Below are 20,192 nucleotides of genomic sequence, written 5' to 3' on the forward strand. Positions count from 1 at the left end.
GCTTAACTTTTTTTAAAAAAAAATATTTTATTGATTTTATACAGAGAGGAAGGGAGAGAGATAGAGAGTTAGAAACATCGATGAGAGAGAGTCATCAATCATCTGTTTCTTGCACATCCCCTACTGGGGATATGCCCGCAACCAAGGTACATACCCTTGACTGGAATCGAACCCGGGACCCTTCAGTCCCCAAGCCGACGCTCTATCCATTGAGCCAAACCAGTCCCGGCTACATGCTTAACTTTTAAGACAAGTTTTCTTGTCTTTAGTATACACATTACTTAATATTACATTTTTGCAGAGTCCTCAGTTATTTTAGGGTGAGATTTAAGAAATAACTTAGAAAGATGTTTCAACAAATTTGAAAATAAAACTTTTATGATGCACTATGAAACAGTTTGTATAGTTTGTACATTTATTGTAGCTTTCTAAATGTGAACTGATCTGAATTTATTTTATTTTAGGACAAGGCTGGTACATCTGTAATAATAAACAATAAATTGGCTTGTAAAGAACCAGTTGAAATGCCTAAGGACAACAAAAGTAAAACTTATTCAGGAAGAAAAAGATTAAACAAAAATGAATTTCAGCAAGATGAGCCACCAGCTAAGAAAGGTACTGCTTCCTTTGCCAACAAGAGGCCTTTCAGAAAGCTAATTCCTAAACCAAATGGAGGAAATGTATTTGTCTAGGGAAAAAACCCTGAAGAAATCTAAAAGTCGCTAATATTTATGCTAACATGTTTTGAACTGGAGGATGGGTGTGTTTAAAGCTGTCTTTTATCATAATAAATTTATTTTTATATATTTGTGCTTTTATCACTTTTGCATGCCTCTAATTCTTTTACTTCTCTGCTTATAATAGTTAAAACATATCACTTTCATTTTCATAATGATTGGACCTTTTTTTTCACCAAAATCTTTCCACATTGCTTTCTACCTTTGTATTTTTTTTATTCATTTGGAGAAAAGAAAATCTGACAGGAAGACTTTGAACTAAATATTACTAAAGACAAATGAGCTTGAGAATGAATTCTGTTACTGTAGAATTAATTAAAAAAGAAAGTGGGTACATGCTTACTCTCTATCTCCCTGTATATGTGGAAGCGCATGCCAGCATTTACATTCTTTCTAAACTTTATTATTTCTTTTGGAAAACTTTTATAGTATGATTACACAGAGTTAGGTCATTTGCTTTAGAAGCCTGGCTACCTGCTTCACTTTGAGAAAAAATGGGTGAGTTAAGTCTTACTCTGGACATTAGTTAAATAAAATATATAGTACTTCCCTCCTGGGATGTCATGGATGAAAACAAATGGATAATAATACCAACATACTAAACACCTCACAGAACTTCAGTAAAATGAATGTTTTCAAAAATAGGCGCCTTAAGGATAATACAGCATTAGGTAAATGCTTTGTAGGAGATATCATACTTGTGTGAGCTAATAGATTGAGACAAATATGCATATGCCTTCTGTCATCCATTGAAGGAGGTGTACTTTGCTACTTGGAGGATAATCTTGCTGTGCTTTCCGTTGCACTATTCCTCTCTTTCATTCACCATGGTCAGTGTCTTAGACTAGTTGAGAAAGGAGATAACTAGGAATGGGTCAGGAGCCAGTGTTATACACAGATGACCAACCATTCATGAAGAAGATTAAGAACTATAGCTAAATGATTTGGATGTGAGTAGATCTGAGTAAGTTTAGGTAACAACAAATTTTTATTCTTAAAATCACAACCACTTTGACTATTTCTCCATTACTTATGTTATTAAAAAGTATAGTGATTACATAAGGGATCACATTACCGATATAACCACCCTCTTTCCTCTCTACCTGATACTAAAAGATATCCAGAACAAAATATGTGACTCTTGTAACTACTAGCATAGAAGGAGATTGATAGTCATGGGAAGCATGTTTTCTGTTCTTAAAAGGGAATGCAGAGAAGATTTGACTTTGGGTGGTGTGCACACAGTGCAATATACAGATCTTATAACATAGAAACCCACACCTGAAACTTACATGTTCATGTGGACCAATGTTATCCCAATCAATTTAATAAATAAGTATTTTTTTTTTAAAAAAGGGAATACAAAGCCTTTTCTCTATGAAAGTGAATTTACTTTTTGAGAGCACTGTAGCCATACTTTGAGGAAGCTGGTAACCAAGCAGGCAAAGAAATATTGTAATTTTCAGATAATGATAAAGGAGACAAACAAGAGATATGATACAGTCTATGTGGGATTTTTCATTCAAAACTAACTTTTTACAACAAAAAGAAGTAAGCTGTATGAATATAGGTTGCATATAGTATAAATATTTACGTTTTAAAAAGTAATCTATAGATACTGTAGAGTTTTTCCTATCTTTATTGCTGGATTGATTTTAATTTCTACCTCACAAGGCTGTGCTGAGTATGTTCTATAAATCTTTTGACATACTGGTAAAACTTTTTTTTTTTTTTTTTATATTTTATTGATTTTTTACAGAGAGGAGGAGAGAGGGATAGAGAGCTAGAAACATCGATGAGAGAGAAACATCGACCAGCTGCCTCTTGCACAGCCCCCACGGGGGATGGGCCCGCAACCAATGTACATGCCCTTGACCGGAATCGAACCTGGGACCTTTCAGTCCACAGACCAACATTCTACCACTGAGCCAAACTGGTTTTGGCAAGTAAAACTTTTTAAAATTTTCGAAAAAAATAGTACAAATAACCTAAAAAAAAAAAAAAATCAGATAAAAATATTTTGGTTTGATTTACCTTATATTTTGTATTATTTATTTATTTTTTAAATTAAAATTTCCCATTTCAGTTGACATATAATTATTATATTAGTTTCAGGTGTACGACATCATGGTTGGACATTTATATAACTTAGGAAGTGATCACACCATGTATCCTGGTTCTTGAAATATAGTGAAATTAAAGGAACAGTATTACTTGATAACAGGAACTTTCTGTATTCACTTCAGGGTATAGGGACTACATGCATGTAGTATGTGTGACTCAAATATCTTCCCTCAGGATAGTCAGGATCTATTTGTGATTTCTGTTTTCATTTTTAAGTTGCTTAGATCCCATCTTGATTCCTAATAAGGGTGGACATTTTTATATCTTGTCTTTTTAAAGGGTAAGAGGATTTTTTAAAACATGTCTATTATAAGAAAGAAAAAAAATCCAGGACTCTTAACATCCTCACTTGTTTTTCTCAATTAGTTATTTCCATTGATGAACTCATAGGTGTGAAAATATTACCAAGTAGAGAATTAGGTTGCATGGAAAGTAGTAGAGGAGTGAACCAGTGGAGGAAACCAGGTTATTTTACTGTGGGATGACTTGCCACAGCTTTATAATTGCTGGGAGATAATCTAATGAAAAATAATACATTGGTTTAAGATTATTATTAAAAATCTATTAGACTTAGTGGGCAGGTTTGTTGTAAAAGTAGGTAAAGGCAAATCTTAAAGATTCCAGAGTAGCTGTAATTCTTAGAATAGACCGAGAAGGAAGTGAGGCTATACAGCAGGGGTAATGGGTAATGCCATGTTTCTGCTGTTTTCTCTGAGGCAGGAGACAGCCATGCAAATTATCAATGATAAAATATTGTCCAAGGAGCTTTAAAATCAGCGTATATTTAAGATAGGAGATCTTGGGATCCCATAAATGGGATCACATAATTACAGCTGCCCAAAAGCATTTGGACAGTGGGTGAAGGAAAAGAATATGGGTTGTATTTGTAAAGTAAAAACATCAGCCAGGGCTAAAATATACTTTTTTTAATTCATTGCACTGAAGGTAATAGGCTTTTTAAATCCTACTCATTAAAACTGTCTTGCTTTTGTGGAATAGTATTGCTTGTATTTAATATTGTATCTGGGATCTTTAAGCCTGAGGAATATGAATCTTACATGCTTAGTGAGGATACCAAATAAAAACAGGTGAAATCAACAGTCAATAAAGATCCAAAGGACATAAGTAGTTGATTATATCAGAGTATTGTTGTGTAGAAAGTTAATATACATATATCAAACCATGAAGTGAAATAGAAAAGGAAAAAATAAAATCGGAACCCCGGAGTCAGATTCTTACATGTTTTGAAGTAATTTCCTAGGATTTGAGATAATCACCAGACCCAGATTATAGTAATGGAAGTTGTATGAAAACATATAAAAATAAATTTGTGGACCTGGCTGTGTGGATCAGTTGGTGGAGCAATGTCACTGTACACCAAAGAACTGCAGGTCTGATTACCCGACAGAGCACATGCCTAGGTTGCAGGTTTGATCCTCCTTTGGGACACCTATGGGGAGGTAATCTATCAATGTTTTTCTTTCACATCAATGTTTCTCTCTTTCACACTTTCCCTCCCCTTCCTCCTTTCTTCTACAAATCAATGAAAATGGCCTCCGGGGGAAATAAAAAAAATGGCCTCAGGTGAGGATTAAAATAAATGTTGGAATAAATAAATACATATTGGATATATACATATATAAATTTGTGTATCTAGAGGACTGAGATTATGTTTCAAGATTTAATCCTACAATCTATAAGAAAAACTGGATCATAATTTTTACTTGACAGTTATATGAATGAGGTGAGTTAACTTGTCAAAATGAACATTAAAAAGTAACTTTTAGCTAAAAGTGTATACCAGGTATGATTATTAAAGTTCTTGTATTTAGTACTTACAAAATGCTTTAAATACATTATATATTAACCATTTGAGCCTCTCTTAGTACTCTTTTGTAGAGTAAATATTTCTGGTAAAAATATTCCAGAAATGTAAATATTGAGCCTGGAAAATGAAAACTTTTATTTAGCTGAACTCTATTAACTTTTCAGGCTTTAATAATAGATAACTGCGTCCCAAGCACAGTGTTCTAAGCTCATTCGTTACCTTGATCTTCACAGTTACTCAAATAGGTGGTAGTGGTAGTAGTATTTCCACTTGAGGAAGCAGTCAGTTTATTGATTGTTATATAGCTAATGAAGGGTAAAGCTACATTAGAATTCTCAGAATTTCAACCATCTTTTTCCTAATTTTAGCCATGAAAATTTAAGGTATTCAGTTTTCAAATCACTAATTTAATAGCTCTCTCATATAATAATACTTTAAAACTGTACTTTATCTCCTTCCCTCTGTCCCATGTTATGATGATCAAGCAGATTTGTGGTGGACCCTATCTGGTTTGGCTCAGTGGATAGAATTTGGGTTGCATCCCAGGTTTGATTCCAGTCAAGGGCACATGCCCAGTTGTGGGTTTGATTCCCAGTAGGCGTGTGCAGGAGGCAGCCAATCAGTGATTCTTATCACTGATGTTTCTATCTCCCTCTCCTTTCCTCTCTGAAATCAATTAAAAAAATATATATATCAATATATGATTTGTGGTGGCAAATTTAAATAATACTGAGAGTAATAAAAAGGAAGTATAATCCCTGGCTGATTTGGCTCAGTGGATAGAGCTGTCAGCCTGGGGACTGAAGGGTCCCAGGTTCGATTCCAGTCAAGGATATGTACCTTGGTTGTGGGCCCATCCTCAGTGGGGGGTGTGCAGGAGGCAGCTGATTGGTGTTTCTCTCTCATTGATGTTTCTAACTATCTCTCTCCCTTTCTCTCTGTAAAAAATCAATTATAAATGGTATTCCTCAGGTATTTGGTATTCCTTCCTTTGCTGTTTTTCCATTAACTTACAGAACTGTAATTTTTACATAAATGGGCTTATACCATGTGTTTTGCAACCTGTTTTTGTTTTTTCACTCAGTAGCTTATTTGTGTTTTTCATTAAAAGTTTGCTTTCATTTTTCCTATGCTTGAATATTGGCTTATCGGTTTACTTTTTAGTTTAAGGTTTGCCAGATTAATTGCAATTTTCCTATTTTTAAAGGACCTATACACATTAGTCCAACTGTCACTGAAGACCAAAAGAAGAGTGAAGAAATGCAAGAGAGCATTTCAGAAGACGAGGACAATATTAGAGTTGTACAAGAAAATAATGATAATGAAGAGCTGAAAACAAGATTACTCATTGTTGAGAATGAACTTAGAAATGAAAAGGAAGAAAAAGCAGAATTAAGTAAACAGATTGTTGGTTTGCAGCAGGAGCTTTCTTTTTCTAAGAAGGAGAGCTTCTCTTTAAGTATAGATGTCCAACAAATTCAGTCAACTTATGACAATGCAATTTCTGAATTACAAGTGCAGAGAAGTATAAATCAAGAACAGGAAGAAAAGATCATGAAGTTGTCAGAGGAGATAGAAGTCGCTAGAAGAACCATCACTTACAATGTTTCACAAATAAAATTAATGCAAGCAAAAATAGATGAACTACGGACCCTTGATTCATTTTCCCAGATCTCAAACATAGATTTACTCAATCTCCAGGATCTCTCACGTGGTTCTCAGGAGGATGATTTGCCAAATACAAACTTACACCCTTTGGATAATGATGATTTGATAAGTAAGGTTAAGCTTAATAGGGAAAGTTCTTTTCACTCTAGTATTGATGCCATTTGGAAAGAATGTAAGGAGATTGTAAAGGCCTCCTCCAAAAAAAGTCATCAGATCCAGGAACTGGAACAACAAATTGAAAAATTACAAGCAGAAGTAAAATGCTATGAGGATGAAAACAAGAGACTAAAAACAGAAAATAAAAATCAAGATGACATACTAAAAGGAAAAGGAAGTCTTATACAGCAGCTGAAGGAAGAATTGCAAGAAAAAAATGTTAGTCTCAATGTTCAAGTACAGCAAGTAGCTGAGGGAAAGAGAACCCTTTCAGAACTCACACAGGAGGTTGCCTGCTATAAAGTGAAAATAAATGAACTTGAAGCCATGTTAGGAACTCAGAAAGTTGAATATAGTCATGCAACCAAGTTAGAACAAGAAATTTTGGAAAAGACATCTACCATCTTGGAGCTAGAAAAAAATCTAAAGGAATTTCAAGCAAATTATCAGGATTGTATCAAAAACATCAAAGATTTAAATGAAAGGGAAGTCAAGTTGAAAGAAGAAATCACACAGTTAACAAATAACTGGCAAGATGCAAAGCATTCCCTTCAATTAAAGGAAGAAGAAAAAGAAACCAACTGGCAAGAGAGAGAAAAGTAAGCTAAATGGTATTCAAATATTTATAATATGCAAAACATTCATTTTATTGATTTTGTTATGTAGCTTTTAAGTAATTTAGGCGGGCATAACTTAATCTAGTGCAGTATAGCATTTGAGATGAGTGAAGACTTGGACTTCGTTTATATAAATCCTTGGAGCCAAGTTATGTGTAAAGATCTTTTTATAAAATCTGAAATTTTCTCTAAAGGACTCATTCATGGTTTGGACATTCTAAATATGTGAAAATATATAATTTTGTAGATTGTTACTATCTCACAAGTATGATCCCAAGTGATTGATTGTGTGTCTCTATAGAAAAGTGGTTTGTGTTTTATAGATTGAAAGAGGAGCTCTTTGCAAGCTCTGCCCTTATCCAGAATCTAAAAGCAGATCTTCAGAGGAAGGATGAAGATAATGCTGAGCTGAAAGAGAAGTTGACTGATGCCAAAAAGCAGATTACGCAAGTACAGAAAGAGGTAGGCTCTTTGAAAGCTGTGCATCCAATTTAAATGATAAAGATGGTTTTCCTTATATATCAATAAACCTTGGAAATGTAAGCCAATAATTTCTCCCTAGAATGTCTTGTTGACTTTTTCCATGATATTGATTTTGCTGTTGCATGCAAGATGCTATGGTGATTCTTTTTTTGAGAACACAAGTGTTTCAAATTCTTAAAATGTAAGAAGAAAATTATTTCTTCATATGCATTCTCCTTTAGAGTATTAGGAAACATCCTGATAATTTGAAGCCATATCTTATTTGTTAACAAATTAGAACCTAATTTGTTAATGTTTTAAAAAATTTATCTTTATTGTTGAAAGCATTATAGATAATTTCCCCTACACACACACACACACACACACTCACACACACACACACACACACACACACACACACAGTGGCCTTTTTAATGAGTTTTTAAAGACATGAATATTTGAACCAGTGGCCGTTAATTTTAAACAAAAAACAATTAATATTTAAAAATTTGTTTTATAATCATTACTTTGTAGGTATCTCTAATGCGTGATGAGGAAAAATTATTGAGGATTAAAGTGAATGAACTGGAGAAAAAGAAAAACCAGTGTTCTCAAGAAATGGATATGAAACAGCGAACCATTCAGCAACTCACGGTACCAGTTTTTTTAAAGGATGGTTTAAGTAGAGTCCACATATTCTAGTGTCTAAAAAAAATTAGTTTTTTATACCAAATTCTCTTTTAGCCTTTTTTGTAATTGAAAAATTGGTTAAAATAAAATAAGGTCATAGTAATTTGCTTCTAATGACTAGAGTATGGGAAGGAAAAAGTAGTAATTTTACAGAAACCTGGCAGAAAAATACCTTAACTTTAACCAAGTGTTTAAGAATATAATCACCAGTGGTAAGCCATATTAGTAACATGTATTTCCTGATTTGATGTGACCAAAGGGCACATCTTTTCTGTGGAATTCTTCCTCCAAATCCTTTAACTTAATCTAACTGTGAGAAGACCTCAGACAAACCCAAATGGAGGATGTTCTACTAAATATCTGACCAGTAAAAAGTGGCAAGGTCATTAAAGTATTATCGAGAAACTCACAGGTGGGATACTAGTGAGATATGATGACTAAATGTGGCGTTGTATTGTAATTGGGAATCTAAAACATTGTTGGAGAAATGTGAAAAATAAATAAAATCTTCAGTTTTTTTTTTTTTTTTAAATATATTTTATTGATTTTGTACAGAGAGGAAGGGAGAGAGATAGAGAGTTAGAAACATCAATGAGAGAGTCATCGATCAGCTGCCTCTTGCACACCCCCTACCGGGGATATGCCCGCAACCAAGGTACATGCCCTTGACCGGAATCGAACCCGGGACCCTTCAGTCCCCAAGCCGATGCTCTATCCATTGAGCCAAACGGGTCCCAGCAAATCTTCAGTTTTGATAGTACTATGCCAATGCTAATTTTTTTTCCATACAAAAATAATTTTTTCCCTTTTTGAGACTCAACTTCTCATTTGTTTGTGTCCAATGTTAGTTAATTTCTTGATTTTTAAAATAATATACCATGGTAATAGAAGATTTAGGGGAAGCCAAGTGGAGGTTATATAGGAAATCTTTGCTATTTTTGCAATTCTATTATAAATCTAAAGTTATTTCAAAACCAGAAGTGAAAAGAAAAAGCTCAGGACCTTTAAAAACATTTTTTTAAGAGCACACTTAAGCAAAATTTCTTTATAAATGGTTATATTTTACTTGACATCAATTAATTGGATAAAGCAGCAATAAAGAAAGGTTATTGTAGTATTTACACATTTGCTTTTAAATGAAGCAAACTAATGAATATTCATGTATAAACATGTGATTTAAGTTTTTAACAATCCAATTTTAATAAAGCAATCTATACTTTCATAATACAATTCAGATATCTCCAGGTTCTGTAATGATTCATTCTAAGACTTACAACATTAGAAAACAGTGCTGAAGTTAGATGAGATAGGTAATGAGTTTGGATTACTTGCTGTGTCTTGCGGTGTCTTAGTGGTTGAGCATCAACCTATGAATCAGGTGGTCACAGCTCAATTCCTGGTCAGGGCACATGCTTGGGTTGCGGGCTGGATCCCCAGTGTGGAGCGTACAGGAGGCAGCCGATCAATTATTTTCTCTCATCATTGATGTTTCCATCTCTCTCCCTCTTATTTTTATCAATAAAAAACATATTGGAGAATTTTTAGTGCTAATAATTTAATCTTTGCCCTTGACCGGAATCGAACCAGGGACCTTTCAGTCCGCAGGCTGACGCTCTATCCACTGAGCCAAACCAGTCCCGGCTGATATGGAACTTTTTAATGGCTTTTCTTATTCTTCCTTTGTTAACTATGTATTATAGTATACCTCCCTTTCCCTGTTTTTGCTTTTTGTGGCGCATAAGAGAACACAATAATGTAAAATGTTAAGTAAAATGACTGGGCAGTAATTTTGAGGTAGATTAAAAGTATAAAGTTTTTACTATTTTTTTCTTTTTCACTCTCACTCTGCCCTTTTCTAGGTCTAAGAAACTTGGAAGCTCAAGACTAGTAGCTTCTAAGAGACAGATTTCTTTCTTTCTTTTTTTTTAACATATATTTTATTGATTTTTTACAGAGAGGATGGGAGAGGGATAGAGAGCTAGAAACGTCGATGAGAGAATCATCGACCAGCTGACTCTTGCACACCCCCGACTGGGGTTGTGCCCGCAACCAAGGTACATGCCCTTGACCGGAATCGAACCTGGGACCTTTCAGTCCACAGACCGACGCTCTATCCATTGAGCCAAACCGGTTTCGGCAGATTTCTCTTTTTAAAACATGTATTTCATTCACTTTTTTTTAACAGAGGGGAAGTAAGAGGGATAGAGAGTTAGAAACATCGATGAGAGAGAAACATCGATCAGCTGCCTCTTGCACATCCCCAGTATGGGGGTGTGCCTACAACCACGGTGCATTCCCTTGACTGGAATTGAACCTGGGAACCCTCAGTCCCCCAGCCGACGCTCTATCCAGTGAGCCAAACTGAGTAGAGCTATAGGAAACAGATTTCAAATCTTGTTTTCAGGCCCCATTATTAAATATTTTTGTGTGTCTATTATATTTGTATCTAATTCATATTCTTTCATTTTGCAGGAGCAGTTAAGTAATCAGAAAGCAGAAGAAACTATACAGCAGTATGAGAAAGTATGCAAAGGTCAGGAACAAACCTCTACTTCTAGTACTAAAACGATTGACAAAATAATTGCAATACCAATTTGTTTAAAGATTTTCCTTTGGAAATTCTAAAGTAAAGTAAGGGCAACATAGGCTGTGACACTGTCAGAAGAGAAAGCGTTGGTTGATTCTAAGAGTAACTTATCAGTATAAAGTTTATTCTTGAAAATTAAAAATATTAAAAAATATTCAATCAAAGGCACATTGATCTTTAGGAAATGGCCAGCATTTTGTGAAAAATAAGGTCACAATGAATGGGTTTCTAGACAAAATCATATAAACAATGTACTTCAAGTAAAATAATTAAAAAAAAATTATAAAGTTTAAAGAAACTGTAAAAAATCAATAAAATACATTTTAAGAAAAAGAAAATTGATTTGATTATATTGATTTTGTATCCTGCAATTTTGCTAAACTAGTTTATGAGCTCTAATAAAGTTTTCTTTATTTTTCTTTTTTGAGGATTCCTTAAGATTTTCTATGTCTAAGATTATGTCTTCTGCATATAGAGATAGTTTTACTTTTCCCTTTCCACTAACTCTGTTTGCCTCTACTTCTCATTCTTGCCATCTATCCATTCATTCTTGAGATCATCCAAGCATCTATCTGCACATGAGATATTTATTTGGTGCTTTATATGCCAGTGGTGTTCTGGGGCATATAGGGTACAACAGAGAACAAGATAGTTTCTGTTTATATGGAATTCATATTCTATTATAGTTAATAAAAGTATATTTTAGTTTTTAGAAGAACTCAAGAAAAATTGGATATCTAGATGGAGATGTTAATAATTTCTAATGTGTTCACTTACCATTTTTAGATCTAAGTGTTAAAGAAAAAATAATTGAACACATGCGAATGACACTAGAAGAACAAGAACAAACTCAGGTAGAACAAGATCAAGTGCTTGAAGCTAAATTAGAGGAAGCTGAAAAGCTTGCTACAGGTAAAATAATATTGTTTAAATATCTCAAGACATACTCTTTCATTTTTTTATTTCCCTAGATTTCTTTCCTTTTAAAGTATTAATAGTATTTATAATAATTCATAATAAAAATGTATTTGGTGTGTCTTTAGAATGTTCTGTCACCTGCCATTTTCCAATGCTATGAAAATTGTTTTATCTAAGTAAAATTGTGTATAGTAAAGAAGGAATAAGGACATGCTCATAACTTGCAATATTCCCCAGATGTTAAGAATAAACTTTCAACTAAGTTTTACCTCTTTCTACCTCTTAGTATTATCTTTGTATAAATACTCTGATTTCATCCCTCAGAGTACCATCACAGTTTAATTTTTGAGAATTACCTGAAGTTTCCTATATAATTAAGACTGACGTGCATTAATTTATATCATATGCTTTGAACACTATTTAGTGGGTGCCCAAGAGGTCCCTGTAGTTCCTCTTCTCTAAGGATTTGGTAAGAACTCTTAAAAGTAAGGCTTTTAGTGTAGTTCTAGTTCTGTCTTGATCTGTGTTCTTTTTCTTATTTGTATCCCATGCTATGTATATCTCTAAGTGGTATAACTTTGCATGCTTTTAAAAATAATTTTATGTTTTCAAACAGAATTAGAAAAATTGAAAGAAAAATGCAAAGATCTGGAAATCAAAAATAATCAAAGGTCAAATGAAGAACTTGATAACACAGATGTGCTTACTGAAAAGCTCAGTAAACTTAAAGATGAATTACAGGTAGGATTTTATCTATGTGTGTATTCATTATATTTTTCAAGAGAGGAGAATTTAGTAAATATTTTATAGTTGCTTCATGTATGGGTAAAATAATTCCTAGGAGGTACAATGTATTCATATAATTTTTTCAGTATGCATTGAAATGACACGGGGAAGAAAATCCCAAGATACAAACTAATTGCAAATGAAAATACAGTGGTTGGGTCTTCAGTTTTACATTCTACATATATAATACTGAAGTCACTATGTCTTACCTATTTTTCTACTCTTAAATTTCTTGCTCATCAAATACTGCTGTGGAAAAGGTGGCTTTTACGAAAATTATTTAGACTATTATAAATCTGTAATTACTTACATATGTAATTATTGAGTTAGAAAGGACAGTGTTAAATATCGGATATTTTGAAACCATACTATATAGAAGATATTTTGTTTGGTGTTTTATATTTTTTTCCATGTTCAACTCAAACATACTATACACAAATAGGGGAAATACGTTTGTAATGGGATTTACCAAACACTGCTTAAAGTTTTGTACATTAGGAGCTGCATTCATAACTTGATTCAAGATTGAAGAAAGCTTAATGATTTTGAAAAGTTGGCTAAATTTAAATTATATTCTTAAGTGCAGGCTGCATGTAATTGGGTACTGAACAAATACAAAAAAATTATTTCTTTTGTAAGTGTTAATTATATATTCTAGAATTTACCCTTTCTATTGTGAAAACCCCAAATAAATATATCATTAATTCTGAAAAACACACACATAAACTATATAGAGAATGTTTATATTAAGGAGTATTTATGTGTTTGCATTGCTCTTAAATGATGTAATCACATATCTTAGATTATAAGCTTCATAATCCTGGAATGGACTACCATAGTTCTAAAAAACAGTGGTGTTTATTTTAAAGTGGTGTATCCGATATATCAAATATATCCAATATTGTTCTTGTTTACTTGGGTTTTGAATGTATAAATTAGATGCCTTTGAATCCAGTTTGGAAATTACTGGTCAACTGTATTCTTGGTCCAGACGTTCTCAATGATCCTTAAACTAATGAATGTTTGTCCTATTGCACATGTTATTTTTTATTTGGCATCTTATGTACTCAAGAACATTTTGTTTTTAGACCCATACTATTAGAAATGACCATCACATGTAAAGGACCTACAACCAAAATTACCTAACAAAGCTATAATTTATTTTAATTTTAATTTAATTTAGTTTTTTGTTGTTGTTGTTAATTCTCACCTGAGAATATTTTTTAACATTGATTTTTTTTTTTCTTTTTCCTTTTTTTTTTTTTTTTTTTTTTTAGAGAGAGAATGAGGGGGTGGGAAGAGGGAGAGAGAAACAGAAATGTAAACATAGATGTGAGAGAGACACGTCAATTGGTTGTCTCTCACACCTGCCCCAACTATAGAGAGGAAGAGAGAGAGGGATAAAGAGTTAGAAACATTGATGAGAGAGAAACATGGATCAGCTGCCTTCTGCACACCCGCCACCGGGGATGTGCCGGCAACCAAGGTACATACCTTTGACTGAATCTTTCAGTCCACAGGCTGACGCTCTATCCACTGAGCCAATACAGTCAGGACCAAAGTACATACTCTTGACCAGAATTGAACCAAAAACCTTCAGTTTTGCAGGCAGACACACTAACCATGAGCTGCTAGCCACGGCACAAAATTACCATTTAGAATGGAAGGTTAGGTACAGAGCTCCACAGACAAGAAAAAGCTAAAGGAATTCATCACTAAAACAGTATTACCTGAAATGTAATGAGTGAACAAGCAGAATCGAACCATACTCATAGATATACAGAGAACATTCTGAAGGTTGCCAGATGGGAGGCAGGTTTGGAGGGATGGCTAAAAGAGGTGAAGGGATTTAGAGGCACAAATTACTCAGAGCACATGGACACAGACAATAGACAAGCAAAGGCCTGGGGTTGGGTAGAGAGGCAAAAGGGGAAATGGGGACATCTGCAATACTCTAAACCAGGCGTCTTCAAACTACGGCCCGCGGGCCACATGCGGCCCGCAGAGGAGTCTGATCCGGCCCACCAGGTTTTTTGGGCAGTGAGCGCAGCTGAGGTGTTACAGTAGGAATTAGAAGTTCATATAGTCCGGCCCTCCAGCTCTCTGAGGGACCGTGATCTGGCCCCCACTTTAAAAAGTTTGAGGATGCCTGCAATAAGATAAAATAAAAAATAAAAAAGGAAAGACCATCACACACAATCATTTTTTATTTTTTTCCCCTGTCATTCAGGAAGACTAGTGTCTAATTTTTTCAGGAATTTAAATTGTTTATTTTTTCTTATGCTCACTGATTAAAGTCTTTAAATAATGAACTTCATAGCAAATTAGAGTTTCTAAGGGAAATAGTGTTTAGGAAAGCAAACCAGAAATGTTTATTTTATAATCTGAAATAAACTGATCTTGTCATTGTTGAAAGAAAAACATTTTTAAGGTTTTAAAAAGTTAAAAAGCCAGTGGGGAGGGTAGGAAGATATGGGGGAGATAAGAGATCAACCGAAGGACTTGTACACATGCATATAAGTACAACCAATGGACACAAAACTCTGGGGAGGGAGGGCATCTATGGGGGGGGGGGCAATGGTATATGTACACAGATAATAATAAAAAATTTAAAAAAAGTTAAAAAGTGATGGGTTTTATGAAAATTGTATAAAAATAGATTTTTTGACTAAGCATGTGATAGTTATTCGAGCTGTTTTTATATATAGAAATCTGAACAGAAATATAACTGTGATAGAAAGAAATGGTTAGATGAGAAAATGATACTGATCACTCAAGCTAAAGAATCTGAGAATCTACGAAACAAAGAGATGAAAAAATATGCTGAAGACAGAGAGCGTGGTTTAAAGCAACAAAACGAAGTGGTTGGTAGCAATTATACTTTTTCTTTGGTGTGTTTCACCTGCTTTCTTTGGCTTATGAAGTTGATCTCTGGGATTCTTATCTGTCTGTACATGGTTTGTTGTTTTCTTCTTTTTTAAAGGCAGCTTTTCTATTTTTATTGTGAATAAAAAAGGGTTGTAGAATAAACCTGACAAATTGGGGTGGAGGAGCACATGGCAGGCCTGACAAGCTCAGTATGCTTGACCACACAGTAAGAATGACCACACAGTATGCTCAGTAAGAATGACCACACAGTATGCTCTGATCACAAATTCCCAGTTGGCCAGGCCATGGTCGGTAGTCAAGTCACAGGCCCAGAGCTTCCTTAGCAAACAAAGGTCAATCTCTAAGCGAGTTCTGTCCATTGTTCTTCTGAATCTCTTTTTCTATTTTTTTCCAATTATTTTTATTAAGGTATTATATGTGTACATACCTTACCAACCCCCCCTCCCCCGCATGGATCTCTTTTTCTAGACCCTTGAAGGCACAACTGCAGACACCAGAGCACAAGAACACCATAGCAAGAGACCCCAGAACTCCCCTCATTGTTATCTTGTTCCCTGACTACTATCTCGTATATGTTAATTATTAACACTCCTGTACCTACCACTGTAAAAGAAGTGTTCCTCCATTTTGCTTTTTATTTAATCCTAGAAATGTCCCTGCTTTGCTTTCTCCTGCCTCCTTAATTGGCCACAATAGATTTCATCTAACCTTCCTTCTGTTTTCTCATTTGGCTGATGCATAAAAGGAACTGCTGTTCTCCTGAGCATTTTCTCAATCCATTGAGGTCTTGCTTCTGAGCATGCCCTCAACAGTCTGGCTCAAATAAACTCTTATAAAACTTTTCTGTAGGTTTGACAGTAAGATGACTCTTCTGCCCCATTTTATCTTGAAGTTCACATAGGTGTCCCCCCCCCCCAGTTTACTTAGCAATTTGGAAAATACCTAATAACATTTCTGTCTAGATATAGAACTTAAAATTTTCTTCCTTTTGACTGCAACAGGGCTTTCCCTACTACTGTATTGTGAAATTTGTTTTGCATTTTGAACTGTATATTCTACTATCATGGTGTGTATATTTTATCTCATATACAACTTTTATCAAGATAACTTTAAAATTTTCTCTAATTTCTGGTTAGGAAACACTGACAGCACAGCTGGCAGAGAAAGATAGCAACCTTCAAAAGTGGCGAGAGGAACGGGATCATCTGGTTGCAGCTTTAGAAAAGCAGCTGAACGCACTGATCTCCAGTAACTCTCAAAAAGATTATGAAATTGAACAATTGAAAAAAAGGATCACTTCAGAGGCTCCTAAAACAGTCAGTAGAATCTTGTCCTTTCTATGCCTTTTTAAAAAATATTGAACAAGAAAATTTTCAAAACTGTTTAAACCACATGTGTCAAACACAAGGCCCGCGGGCCAAATCCGTCCCGCCAGGCCTTGCAATGTGGCCCGCACCGCGCTGTCATCACTGCACTCCGCTGCGTTTCCATCACAATGACAGTTTATGACTGTTCAGTAAACCATTTGGCCCGCGATTTAGGCTGGATTTTAGATTTTGGCCCCTTCTCTGATTGAGTTCGACACCCCTAGTTTAAACCCTTAAAGGTTAAAAAAGTTAGTTTCCAGTATGTCAGAGAGGAATCAGAGTTTGAAAATTTACTTGGCTATTTTTCATAAATTTTGTGTTTTTTTTTAGAGTTTATCATTATGATTGGTTCAGAGATAATAGTGTCTTCTTAATAGAGTTGTGAAACTTGAGAACATTTGTAAAAGACAATTAGCACAGTTCAGTTTTTACCTCAGTGAAAGTTAGTTTATGCTATTATCCCCACAGTTTATTCAACAGAATCTTGTTTAATAGTTATGGATAGTTGACATGGAAATGTATTTGACTTTTTAAAAAAATATATTTTATTGATTTTTTTACAGAGAGGAAGAGAGAGGGATAGAGAGTTGGAAACATTGATGAGAGAGAAACATCGATCAGCTGCCTCCTGTACACCCCCTACTGGGGATGCGCCCGCAACCAACGTACATGCCCTTGACCAGAATCGAACCCAGACCCTTCAGTCCACAGGCCAACGCTGAGCCAAACCAGTTTTAGTGTATTTGACTTTTGATCTTCTTTAAATGTTCTATTTCTTTAATACTCACCCGAGGCTATTTTTTTCCATTAATAAATAAGGAGTGGGAAGGAGAGAGAGAGAAAGAGAAAGAGAGAGAAACATCAGCTTGAGATAGAGATACATTGATTGGTTGCCTTCTGCCTGCACCCCTACTGGGGCTTGGGAATCTGAACTGAGATATGTGCCTTTGACTGGGAATAGAACATAAGACTGGTCTGCAGGCTGATACTCTAATCATTGAGAAAAACTGGCCAGGGCGGACTTGATTTTGATGGTAGTGAAGAGAAGGCCCAGGTAGAAATTTATCAAGTTTAAAAATGTAATCTAATATATATCCTTAAGTAGGTTTAGGAATAGAACATAACCTATGACTCAGAAAGTAGGATGAACATTGCAGCAAGAAAAGATTTAGTTATCAATGTGGTCTTTTCTACTGTAATGCTATAGTTTCATTTCCAAAACTCTAGTTTTTTAAAATTGTGTTATCAAAGTTCAGATCCCAAATTAGTATAGACTTTGGCCATGTCATATTCTATTTCCTCATATGGAAAGTAGGAATGATTCTTTTTTTTTTTTTTTTTTTTTTTTAATTTTTATTGATTTTTTACAGAGAGGAAGGGATAGGAATAGAGAGCTAGGGATAGGGATAGAGAGCTAGAAACATCGATGAGAGAGAAACATCGACCAGCTACCTCCTGCACACCTCCCACCAGGGATGTGCCCGCAACCAATGTACATGCCCTTGACCGGAATCGAACCTGGGACCTTTCAGTCCGCAGACCGACGCTCTATCCACTGAGCCAAACCAGTTTTGGCAGGAGTGAATCTTGACAAATTAATCCAAGAGTTACAATGAAAGTAAAATGAGAGAATAAATGTAAAAGACCTTGGAAGTTGAAAGTAATCTTTTAAATTCTCTTTATATCAAACTCAGAAGAGGTTGGAATATTTCCAGCCTTTCCTGAAGATGAAAAAGAGGAGAAAGGAGACTTACCTGGTCATTGAAGAAGTCTTTGATTACTTTTCCTATTTTATCCACCCAAGTCTTGCTTTTATAATGTTTAGGCAAAGTGTTTTAATTTATTTTTGGTTACAATGGCTTGTTTACCTTTATTTATTTATTTATTTATTTTTGTTACTTTAATTACTTAAGGAAAAAGAAACCATGGATATCAAGCCTAGACATATGAGTTCAACAGATCTTGGTGGAGTTGAAACTGAACCTCAGTCTACAGGTTTTGAAATTTCCAGCAATGAAGTAGAGGTGGGCATTTAGTAACACAGTCCCCCTTTTTACCCTCTTTACTTACCAGTGACCATTAATAACCAATTAACACATGCAAGTATAATTTAATCAATCATTGCAGTAATCTTGTTGTATAATTTGCTATATATGCTCTCTGCTGTGGGAAAGCTGAAGGTTTTTGAGGAGAGGTGAAATTCGTTTGAGAGATTAGGTCTTCAAATAATATCCTCTCAAATTGATATTGATCTCAAATATCAGATCTGTTAATATAAAGAGAAGTAGGAAAACCCACAAAAGATAGAATGTGGATGATTATTGGCCGTTCTAAGATACCCTTAAGTTAGCATTTTGAAATCATACCCATTTAATAACTTGATCAACAATCTTAATAATTCACAATGAAATTTCATAATTTGTAGTGAGTTTAGGATTCTATAAATCACTTTGGATAACAAATTCTCAGATTATATATGAAATAGATAAAATTTCTGTGCACTTAAAGTTTTGAAGATAAAATTAATTAAAAATATTTCTTAAACATTTATTGGGAGCATTTAGTGTTGGGAACCTTCCTAAATACTGAGAATACAAACATAAATAAGCTATAATTGCCACCCTCAAGGAGGAAAAAATCTGGTAAAACAGACACAAAAATGACCACCTTGTTTGACCTTACCTTTTGGGTTAAGTGTTGTGAACAGAGTTCTAAGAAGAAACACTGACTGAGAAGGTTATAATGAATTTTGCCTCAGTGGTTGAGGATATGGATTAGTGAAGGTAACATCTTAAGGGTGACTAGAATTTTACCCAGCAGAGAACAGGAAGAGAATTTTAATCTAGGGAAATAACCTGAGCCATTTTAATCTAGGGAAATAACCTGAGCCATTCCTTTTCAGCTTATTGGTATTGACCTAGAGACTACTATAGATCAAAATGTTCATATAAAAGATGGACATTGATCCACAAGCAAGATTTCTTTCTCTATAAATTTATGTATGCTTTCCTAAATCTCCTGATTCCAACTTCCTGCTAAGAACACCAGCAGTTATTGTGTACTTGACAGCTTTGGAGAATGGTATTGTTAGGCTATTTTGCATATTTTTTCCTGCCTTTATGAAATTAACATGCCCAACTGGGCTAAAATTCCAAAATGATGCATCACAGAGCTGATTTGGAAGGTCAGATAGACCTATATAAAGCCTCTCCCTATGGCTGGGGCTTCTTACAGCTAGATTCTGAGGTGGGACATTTTGAGGAGAGGGGCGTGTCCTATAGCTTAGTGTTCTGACAATACAGAATGGAAGTTAGAAGGCTTATGATTGAGCCTCAAAAGAACATCCTGTTGGTCATGGGAGTC

General features: G+C 34.6%; 1 protein-coding gene across 15 annotated transcripts in view; it reads left to right on the forward strand.

The window, feature by feature from the left end:
- KIF20B (kinesin family member 20B) overlaps nucleotides 1-20,192 on the forward strand; it is a 53,956-nt gene that overhangs the window by 25,978 nt on the left and 7,786 nt on the right. For 14 of the 15 annotated variants that reach the window (XM_036438514.2, XM_045581896.1, XM_036438520.2 and 11 more), the window contains 10 exons: nucleotides 465-615; nucleotides 5,897-7,112; nucleotides 7,454-7,592; nucleotides 8,127-8,246; nucleotides 10,755-10,815; nucleotides 11,656-11,781; nucleotides 12,404-12,528; nucleotides 15,282-15,437; nucleotides 16,599-16,778; nucleotides 18,743-18,853. In XM_036438514.2, coding sequence (XP_036294407.1) covers nucleotides 465-615; nucleotides 5,897-7,112; nucleotides 7,454-7,592; nucleotides 8,127-8,246; nucleotides 10,755-10,815; nucleotides 11,656-11,781; nucleotides 12,404-12,528; nucleotides 15,282-15,437; nucleotides 16,599-16,778; nucleotides 18,743-18,853 — 2,385 coding nt within the window. The remainder of the gene's footprint in view (nucleotides 1-464; nucleotides 616-5,896; nucleotides 7,113-7,453; nucleotides 7,593-8,126; nucleotides 8,247-10,754; nucleotides 10,816-11,655; nucleotides 11,782-12,403; nucleotides 12,529-15,281; nucleotides 15,438-16,598; nucleotides 16,779-18,742; nucleotides 18,854-20,192) is intronic. The other variant, XM_036438518.2, reaches the window with a different exon arrangement.

This window comes from Pipistrellus kuhlii, unplaced genomic scaffold, assembly GCF_014108245.1.
Source record: "Pipistrellus kuhlii isolate mPipKuh1 unplaced genomic scaffold, mPipKuh1.p scaffold_m20_p_15, whole genome shotgun sequence".
NCBI lineage: Eukaryota > Metazoa > Chordata > Mammalia > Chiroptera > Vespertilionidae > Pipistrellus > Pipistrellus kuhlii.